The sequence below is a fragment of the Phoxinus phoxinus genome, assembly GCF_949152265.1.
Source record: "Phoxinus phoxinus genome assembly, chromosome: 13".
Lineage (NCBI taxonomy): Eukaryota > Metazoa > Chordata > Actinopteri > Cypriniformes > Leuciscidae > Phoxinus > Phoxinus phoxinus.
Window position 1 is genome coordinate 9,890,493 of NC_136888.1, and position 10,498 is coordinate 9,900,990.

General features: G+C 35.4%; 1 protein-coding gene across 4 annotated transcripts; it reads right to left on the reverse strand.

Moving 5' to 3' along the window:
- Positions 1-20: 20 nt before the first annotated feature.
- On the reverse strand, positions 21-9,235 carry dnajc5gb (DnaJ (Hsp40) homolog, subfamily C, member 5 gamma b). 4 transcript variants are annotated; one of them, XM_079633589.1, is made up of 7 exons: positions 9,138-9,235; positions 6,376-6,497; positions 5,972-6,185; positions 5,695-5,842; positions 3,547-3,603; positions 1,712-1,753; positions 21-1,559 (listed from the first exon to the last, which is right to left on the reverse strand). In XM_079633589.1, the coding sequence occupies exons 2-7, from the start codon at positions 6,486-6,488 to the stop codon at positions 1,513-1,515; spliced, it is 621 nt and encodes a 206-aa protein (XP_079489715.1). In that variant the 5' UTR covers positions 6,489-6,497; positions 9,138-9,235; the 3' UTR covers positions 21-1,512. The 4 variants fall into 4 exon arrangements, with proteins under 4 accessions (XP_079489715.1, XP_079489714.1, XP_079489713.1 ...); XM_079633588.1 differs by having other exon boundaries at positions 6,376-6,500; positions 9,138-9,202; XM_079633587.1 differs by having other exon boundaries at positions 6,376-6,500; positions 8,983-9,190.
- Positions 9,236-10,498: the final 1,263 nt, after the last annotated feature.

Sequence of the window (10,498 nt, forward strand, 5' to 3'; positions counted from 1 at the left end):
AACTCACACTGAAAGCTTGAGTAGATACAATAATCAACTATTTATTAATCTTTCATAATTAATCATAGAAATGAATATTGTAGCAGCAGTCATTTGCCAACAATTATAAACAAAGAACATACATATACATACAGAATCTCAGACAAAACCATCCCTGAGGCTGTGCAATATTACCACAATGAAAACAGCAACAAAATATTAATCTCTTTTATTATTAGCCGCTGTATGGCTAAATTTCAGTGGTCCTTTGAACTCAGCGGAACAGTTCGTACCTGAACCCCTGCCCTATTGATCATATGGCATAATGTTCATCATTTACATACATTCATTTGAAACTTTTAAAAGATTTACACCATAGTTAATGATCATGTATTATAAAATGGTTATTTCAAAGATTGCTTGAAACAAAATAAACCACATCAAATTGTTAGATAAAATGCCAATGTTTATGTACATAGAGATAAGAAATGAGGAATGGATTTATTGGTAACACTTTACAATAAAGTTTCATTATTAACATTAGTTAATGTATTAATAACTAACAGACTAACAATGAGCAAAATATTTGTTACAGGTTTTATTAATATTTGTTAATAAAAATATAGCTGTTCATTGTTTGTTCACAGTGCATTAACTATAGAAGCTTGTTTCCGCCACAGAATAAAATATAAAAAAGGTAATTGCGACTTTTTATCTCACAATTCTGACTTTTTATCTCAGAATTACGTGATATAAAGTCGCAATTTTGAGTTATAAAGTCAGAATTGTGAGAGGTAAGCTTGCAATTGTGAGATAAAAAGTCGCAATTATGTTTAAAAAAATGTTTATTCTGTGGCGGAAACAAGCTTCCATAGTTAACTAATGTTAACAAATACAACTTTTGATTTTAATAATGTAGTTAATGTTGAAATTAACATTAATTTAGATTCATAAATTCTGTAGAAGTATTGTTCATTCTTAATTCATGTTCAAGTAGTTAACTATTGAAAACTTATTGTAAAGAGTTACTGATTTATTCGTTATCACTCTATTAGAGCCTTAACGACTTCACATCGTACATATACAATATTGATAAAGGTTCCAAAGGCTTTATGTTTTTAAGAATTGTTGTGACGTACATACACTAGAAAGTGCATAAATCGGTTCACACTGGGAGAAAAAAAATAATCGAGAAATCAATAAATATGGTGTTGTTATAAAAACAGCAGATTCTTATTTGATTAGATCAGGTAATTTGGCAACTTTTTTAGGCAAGTATGCATATGTTTGATTGTGCTCTAGATGTCATTTAAAGGGCTGCATCTGATCTGTGTGCCTCATCAAAGAAGCATTAGAAAAAGTGTCTTTGCAATATAAATCAAGCAATTATAAAATGATGTAAACAGAAATAGCATTATGCGTGGAGATCAAATGATCCACATACACAGACACCGTGTGCAACACAAAGCCTTCCTCTGAAACAGGTTTCAACAGCAGTGTCCTCATTTCTAGGACGAGGAAATCTCCAGGTTGTCATTTGCTGGGTGCCTCTGGAGCGATCAGTATAGTGGTGTCTCTATCTGCAGGAGAACACAAACTATCAGCATTTCACTGCAAAATAACCCTCAGAATCACAAATCTCTTGCCTTTTTGTTGCCAAAAAATAACATTATCCAAACATCACACAGAATAGAACATGCTAATGCTAAAAAATACTGATGCTGATATTCACCTGACTTTTCAGGAATGGGCATTCCTACAAACACAGGGTGTCCTGTTAAACAACACAAAAAAAGTAAGCTTTCTTTCTTAATTTTTGAGACAGCATAAAACTATTGCATGAGAGAGCAAAATGTTCTTGAGTTCAGTAGTACAGTATGTGCAAATAGGTACACTAATATATATATATATATATATATATATATATATATATATATATATATATACATACATACATATATATATATATATATTAAAGGGGTGGTATAATGCCCTTTTCACAATATGTAAAATAAGTCTTTGATGTCCCCAGAGTGTGTATGTGAAGTTTTAGCTCAAAATACCCCACAGATATTTTTATATAGCATGTTAAAGTTGTCACTTTTTGAGGGTGATGTACACAAACATCCCGGTAAGATCCCGTAAAGACACTTTTATGATTACTTCAAAGATGTCAGGATGAGACGTGTTATACACGCGTCAATAACATGTAACTAACAAAGCTGGGGAACGATCTCAACTTCAGCGCGGATAGTAAGGAGCTCCTGGTCTCTGCTTCATTCCAGTTTGCTGACATTTTTTCGTTCTTTCTTTGTTGATGACGAACCCAAACTTTCTAGAGATTGACTCTGCTATATTAAAGGCACAGCAAAATGTGACATTTATTATTACAATGGGTTTATGTGAAGATTGTTTTAAGTTTACTTAAATCAAAAGTTGTTATATTTTCAGTGTCAGGGTTCTGTCACTTCTGTCTAGTCTCTTTCTTGGTTTTGTGACAGAGCCCTGACACTCCTGTTTTGTCTTGTTTAATGTGCTTTCATGTCATGTTTTGTCTTGTGCTGTGTAGCACAGCTTGTGTTTACACTAGCTGTGTGCTTTCATGTTGTCATGTTTTGTGTGAACACGTGGCTTATGAGTGTTCTCATTGGCTGCGTGTTCATGTCTCGTTTTGTGTGAGCACATGGCTGGTGATTTGTTTTACTGGCCATGTGCTTGTGTTTTTGTCATGTGTAGTGTGAGCACATGGCTTGTCATGCATGTTTCCTTGTGCCATGTGCTCTCCCGTCTATTGTCTAGCACCTCCCGTCTTGTTACCCAATTGATTAATTTTCCCCACCTGTCCTCCCTTGTTACCTCCGTTTGCTCTCCCTATTTATTCTCCCTGTGTTTGCGGTCCTGTGCTGGTTCGTTGTCATTTGTACGTCGAATGTACCCCTTTTGTCCTGCCTAGATCCTGTTGCCAAGTCCAGTCCAAGTCAAGTCTGTCTTGCTTCCCCCCTCGGGGTAGTTTTTGTTTTAATTTTTGATTAATAAAAGCCTTATTTCTCTGCACTTGAGTCCTCGCTACTTCTACCTACCCAAACCCTGACATTTAGCCTATTATTAAATGTTAAAAATGATAGCTTTCCATTTTAATGTGGATAAAATTGGCTAAAACGTAAAAAAAAAAAAAAAACATTTAATGGAGACATCAGTATCAGTCATAGTATCAGTGATTCATAGTGATCAGTAAAAAGCTATTAAATAAATGTTTTAAATGCTCTGTCTTCATGTTTTATCTACATTATTTTGAAGATTCAATGTGAAATTGAGTATTTTCATCATAAAAATATATTAAAAACTTGTATGTTAGGTGCTATTAATCATGATTAATTACAGAAAAAAAGTCTGATTAATTAGTTCATTTTTTGTAATTGATTGAAGGCACTAATATATATATAAGTACATATATAAGATGTACACAAAATGACTGAACAAGTTAAATATGTTCTGTTGGAGACAGACAGATATGTATATATGTATAAATATGTATAATATCTGTTGGAGGAAAGAATAAATGTTCACCGGAATCTCCAGGCGCTGGACAGGGAATAGGCTCTCCTGTTATTACTGTGTCATTGCCTGTGAATCACAAGTTACATTATACATTACAAGTTACAATGTGCTTTTCTTTAATAACAATTGTTCTTAATGGTTAAAGGAGAACTCCGGTCAATTTTAACATTGGGCTCAATTTTTTGTAAATTTGGAGTGCTGTCAATACAGAGAACAACGACACAAATCGGTGTTGCCTACACTGTGTTATCCTATTTTTAAAATTTACACCCTATTGACTTGAATGGGGCAAGTTTTAAACTTAACCAGTTCTTAGTCTTATCATCCTTGATGTGTCATTACAAGTGCCCAGCCATGTGAGTGATTCCTTCAGAGTGAACACGAGTGAATCTGACTGCAGTAGATGTGAAAGATATGAATAAAAATGATGTTATATCAGCCAGCGCACAGACCTGTATTTAGTTCCTGTTTTCGGTCGAAGTCCAAAGTAGTCGATTGTCGAGTTCATGCGCATAGGTTTAGTTACTATGATCATGCGCGTGAACTCGACAATCGACTACTTTGGACTTCCACCGAAAACAGGAACTAAATACAGGTATTTGCGCTGGCTGAATTAACATCATTTTTATTCATATCTTTCACATCTACTGCAGTCAGATTCACTCGTGTTCACTCTGAAGGAATCACTCACATGGCTGGGCACTTGTAATGACACATCAAAGATGTTAAGAGGATAAAAGCAGGTTTAAAACTTGCCCCATTCAAGTCAATAGGGTGCACATTTTAAAAATAGGATAACACGGTGTAGGCAACACCGATTTTTGTTGTTGTTCTCTGTATTGACAGCACTCCAAATTTACTAAAAATTGAGCTCAATGTTAAAATTGACCGGAGTTCTCCTTTAAGTTCACCCAAAAATGAAAATTATCCCATAATTTACTCTCCTTTCATCTTTCAGCCGAACACGAGCAGAGTTATATTTAATAATATCCTGGCTCTTCCTAGCTTTATAATGGCATTGAATAGTGCCAGAGTTTGTGCATCATAAAAATAATCCATACGGCTCTGCGGGGGTTAATGAAGGCCTTCTGAAGTGAAGCGATGGGTTTTTGTAAGAAAAAAATCCATATTTTAAACTTTATAAACTATAATCATTGGCTTCCAGTAACGGCCGTACATGTGTTCATGAGAGTTGAGTTCTGAGACCCGACGTGTGACGTAGATGTAGCGTAAGCTTAGGTGAGAATAGACGCCTCTCGCGAAAACCATATAACTCTCTCGTGAATGCGTGTGTGGCCGTTGCCAGAAGCCAGTGATTTTAGTTGATAAAGTTACATCCTTACAACCATATTTTGCTTCACTTCAGAAGGCCTTTATTAACCCACTGGAGTCGTACGGATTACTTTATGATTACTTCAAAAACTCAGCCACTATTCAAGGCTAGTCATATATAAAGAGTTAAAGGGATGGTTCGGAGTAATTTAAACCTAGGGTACTTTGCACCATGACCTCGAGCCAAACAGAAAACCTGCAGCTCTCGTTGACAGACATCTTATTCAAAACACAATCCTCTGATCATTCGGATACGCGTTTACGGCCGGCGCATGACATACGTCACTCACGACCAAACGTTAGCGATTGGTTATGGCAGATCCTGAGTGGCTCTGGGCAGATCCAATAGTTTTAAACTTCAACAGAGTACCCGCCTACAAGGAAGTTAACGCTTGTCAATGGAGAGAGGCCAGACTGTACAAATGAAATGTACGAGAGTCTGGTAGAACCAGGCTAGGTCATATCACGTTCTCACCACAAACGAACCGCTCCAGAGTTTGTTTGAAAGCGTACCCGCTTGTTTGGTCCACTTTTGGTGCGCACCCGAGTGCGATTGCTGCATTCACACCTGCCCAAACGAACCGCACCAAGGGGGACAACGAACTCTAGTGCGATTCAACCGAACTAAATGAGGCAGGTGTGAAAGCACCCTCTAAACGCATGACCATTGGCTCGAGGTCATGGTGCAAAGGACCCTAGGTTGAAATGAACCATCCCTTTAATAATGAGATCATTTTCCTTTTTGGGTGAACTATCCCTTTAAGAAGGCCCAAGATGGAAACTGGGAAACTTTGCAGTCTCCAAACCCCGAAAGCTGCTCCTCACCTCTGTTCTCCTCCTCTGCCGCCAGCTCGTCTGGATCCACATACTGAAAGTTTTCTTCCTGCTCTGAAGCGCTGCATTTTCCACAGCATAAACAACAGCAGCAGAAGCAGCAGCAGCACGTGAAGAGCGTCCCTAACACCAGGAGCGTCTGAACAAGGTCCAACAAAACAACAAAAAAGGGATTATTATAGTGATCGTGTGCATGCAATGGGCTGTATTATTTATATAACTAAAAGCAAAGAACATAGACAGGTTTGCATGCGCACAAAGGACTCACCTTAAACCAGCACTTGTTCATGAGGAAGTAGTATTTAACGCTGTCCTCTCCGAACTGGTCTGCGATGTAGAGGCCCATGGAGCCGTACTTGTCGTAGATATCTCTTTTGGTGTCGTCGTGGAGGATGGTGTTGGCATTGTTGATCTCTTTGAACTTCTCTGACGCTTCTGGGTTGTTGGGGTTCTTGTCTGGATGATACTTCAGCGCCAGTTTTCTTATGGTGAGGATTTATAAAAACAAAGCCTTTCAGGGATGTTGCATTTATGATGTCCTGTACTCACATGAGTTATTTAGCAAATAGAGCGCATGATTATGGAGCGATACCCTCTTCGATTAGCTGAACATAGTTGCCTTGTTTTCAATAATAAAAAAGCAAAATAGTTGCATTATTTAAACACACATACCGGTATGCTTTCTTAATATCATCAGATGACGCTCCTTTCTCCAGGCCTAATGTCTTGTATAAACTCTCTCCAGCTCTGGACAGCTTGCGTTGAGATCGGCTTGATTCTGCCATTGTTAAATTCTGCTAAAGCAATCAAGATCAGAAGTGGCATTTTAGTTTTCCTTTCTTTTTACTGTACTCAAAATAACAGAAAAACAGGACAATGGCCATGTAAAAAAATATCTGAATGTCACTGTATTAGATAACATAAAAAATCAAACCAAGTGTCATTTATATAAACAAAATTTGGTTAACACTTTACAATAAGGTCCCATTAGTTAAAAGGGACAGTTCACCCAAAGATTTTAAATCTGTCATTAATTACTCACCCTCATGTCGTTCCAAACCTGTAAAACTTTCGTTCATCTTCAGAACACAAATAAATATATTTTAATAAAAAAGAGCTTTCTGTCTGGCAGCTACACAACTACCACTGTGACGCTTCAAAAAGTTCATAAAGAGATCGTAAAACTAATCCATATGAACTGAGTGGTTTAGTCCAAATTTTCTGAAGAGATACGATCGCTTTATATGATGAACAGATTTAATTTAGGCTTTGTTGTATAATATCAAGAAAATGCAATTACCTGCCTCCTTGTTTATTGTAGATGCCTTTTTGTTACACATATTTAGCCAATGTATTGAATTGCATTCAATGTTGTTATTAATTTTTGTTTGTAAAAAAAAAAAAAAGGCTTATATTGTATTGGCATAGATGTACAGTAATTGTCCGTTATGTATATGTGTGTGTGCCTACCCATGATTATGTGTGTGCTCAAGGACACAACGAACTGTGGTTATACTCCTAGAACCGTAAAGGAGATCAGCCATCTTGGTTGAGTTTACTGGAGTTCAAGGACATGCAGAGGTGTAGCTTGCACCTGTGAGGCCTTGAAAAGGATCTTGGAAACTTTGGGAAAGTTACAACTTATATCAATCAAGAGGATTAGAACCTAACGCCAGTGGTAAACAACAGGAGTGTAAAAGACTGATGAGCTGATTGACTCTTTAGATACTGATACGTCATTAAAGCCCAGACACCTAAACCCAGAGCTGAGAACTAGAAAGCACAGAGCGGACTACATCTTTGATTCACAACGTGATTATTGTAGTGTATACTTTAATGATGAAGTTTTATTTGCCTTTACATTTTTGTTTATTATAAAAAGAAAAGTAAACAATTCAAATATGTGTAATTGGTTACAAAAACGGCCTAATTTAAGGTGTTGTAAGACTTTTAAGAAGAACGAGACTTAAGAGGTCTTCTGATCAAATTATAAGTGATTTTCAAAATGCTTATAATTTAGGCCTTACTTTACCTAAACTGAGAATAATAAAGAATAAGGTTAAAGGTGTTCATATCAAAATGCTCACCGCAAAAAAATATTTTATTCACATATACATTGATCAGCGAACATAAACAGAAGCTCAACCACACTGCTTGATTTGCGAGAACAACCCTCATTGGTTCTTGAGGAAGTTCAAACGTGCTGCGTAACACGAGAATGTACCTCTTGGTTCTCGCACGTCAAGCGAACATGCTTGTGCTTCCATTTACCACAACTAATGTGTAAGTTGATGAAGGTTTATATGAATAAAAAGCGTAAATTAAATATGTTCATCATTTAAAGCGATCGTGTCTCTTCAGAAAATTTGGACTAAACTGCTCAATTCATATGGATTCGTTTTTACGATCTCTTTATGAACTTTTTCAAGCATCAAAGTGGCATAGCTGTCAATGGAGGAACAGAAAGCTCTCAGATTTCATCAAAAAGATCTTCATTTGTGTTCCGAAGATTAACAATCTTATGGGTTTGAAACAACATGAAGGGGAGTAACGTTAATTAATAACAGAACTTTCATTTTTGGGTGAATTATCCCTTTAACATTATTTAATGTGTTAACTACAATTAGCTTGCAAGATAAATTGGTTTCAGTATTTATTTTTCTATTCACTTTCTTTGTTAATAAAAATGTGGTTAATGTTAGCTCAGTTCCATTAGGCCTAAATATGATAATTTTAACAGATACAACTTTTAAAATCTAATAATGTATTAGTAAATTAAATAAACATTAACTAAGATTAAATGCTTTAAAAGTATTTTACATTGTTAGTTCATGTTAACAAATAGAACCTTGTAAAGTGCTACCAAAAACAGCACGAGCACACTTTGAATATGATTGGATTACACCTGTGCGAGCTTGAAGAAGAAATGACTTACACATTGACTAAAAATCAACAAACACCCAATGATTCGAAGGAAGGCGCAAAAGTAAAAATGACATTCAAGTGCGCCCAATTATGGCCACTGTTTTATATATTTAAAAACAGAAATACACAAGAAATCACGTAACATTTCACTATTATTTAATAAGAGATTAAAATATTCACAGGGCTAGCAATTCCTCACCAGAAAGACAGATATTGAATTTGCTGATCCGCAAACAACATCACGACTAGCTATATTTTCATTTTCAGGTCATTTACGCTTTTTTGAGCTCAGGCCTGTTGGAGATCATAACTTGACTGAAATCATCATACCGATTCATGAAATCGATCTCTTACCGTTTAAGAAGAGAAGCTGAAGCTGATGTTTGATAAAGTTGCGTGTGTATTCATTTCTGATTATATTTACAGCGTTTTCACATAAAGTTGATCCATTGATCATGAGCAGCAGAGTTTACTTTAGACCAGGAAGTAGGAAATAAAGTTTCTCTTACGTCAAAGTGCGAAAACTCATTGCCAGAGAGGAGCCGTGTAGGCTACTAGTGAAGCAGACTGTGTGTGTGTGTGTGTCTTTGAAACCCAGCGCACCAGTTAGAAAAACACAAGTATTTAAACTACAATTAGTTAGCTACAATTCCAGTAGGACATATGGGTTGTTGACAAATAACACAAACAGTCTTTTTATTTTTACGTTCAATTGTAAATTACTTAAAATATATGTAAATAAATAATGGAGAGTATGTAGTAGGGCCCATACGATTTAACGTCCAAATATTCCATTCTATTATTAATTTGAGGTAATGCATAGTAAATATTCAAAGATTTATGAAAATATTGCTTGATGTCAATTATGCTTTTTAGAGATCACATAGTCTGTTATCATTACATAGTAAGCCCCATAATAAAAAAACAATAAGAAATCCACATTATTTTAAAATATAAATATTTCATTAAAAATTATATATAGCCTACCAAAATAGTAAGAATTTAAAAAGAAGTTGAGAATTTCCAAACTAAATAAACTATCATGTCATGGATATTTAGGTTACATTATTCAAGCAGACCATCTATAAATGGTGTCCTGCAAGTAATTTAAATGAAAATAGCCTAGAACTCCTCCTCTCCTCGGGTCATTTTGACCCGGAATTCAATTTCATTTAATTTTTTAAAAATTAAGTGTTCATCAGAGTGGTCCAAGACCTTAGGACTTTTGTTGCACTTGAACTTGAAATACACACACAAAATTAACTGAGTTCAAGTTTTAGTGGTCGTAATAAAAAATAGTAACAAATCCATCCCTCATGGGTTATTTTGACTTCCATAAGAATGAATGGGAAATGGTGGGAACGAAGTGGGATTTACTTTTGTTTTTAACTTTGTCCCCTTGCTGTCCACCTTACTAACTCGAATCTGACACTTCCGTATAAACAAAAACCTAAAAAATGCTCAAAATGAAAAGAAAAGTGCTCAAATATTTCAAATTTTTTGTAATGTATATATATATATATATACATTACAAAAAAATTGAAATATTTGAGCACTTTTCTCAAATAAATATATATATATATTTATAAACACACATATACCTAAATGCATACTGAAGCAAACTGACTTTACATGGGACTTCAGGATCCAGGGGAACAGTTCATTTCCTCCATTTTATAGAGCAATAAGGCCATCTAGTGGTAAGAGTAATTTAATATCATGTTGTTGTTGTTGTTGTTTCGCAAAGGTCGGCAGAGACACCCAATGTGAGATTTCTTTGCTGATTTAACAGTTATTTTGTATTTAAGTGAAAGAATGTGCTTATTTATACTCAAATTATTGATAAAGTAAATTTCTTTGAGGAAAATTA

Bases quoted from the DNA above. Each gene is read 5' to 3' on its own strand.
- dnajc5gb (XM_079633589.1), bottom strand. From the start codon at position 6,488: ATGGCAGAATCAAGCCGATCTCAACGCAAGCTGTCCAGAGCTGGAGAG. The intron at 5,843-5,971 runs GTGAGTCCTTTG...GACCTTGTTCAG, and splicing joins TGAACAAGTGCTGGTTTAAG to ACGCTCCTGGTGTTAGGGAC. The intron at 1,560-1,711 runs GTGAATATCAGC...GTTCTCCTGCAG, and splicing joins GCCCATTCCTGAAAAGTCAG to ATAGAGACACCACTATACTG.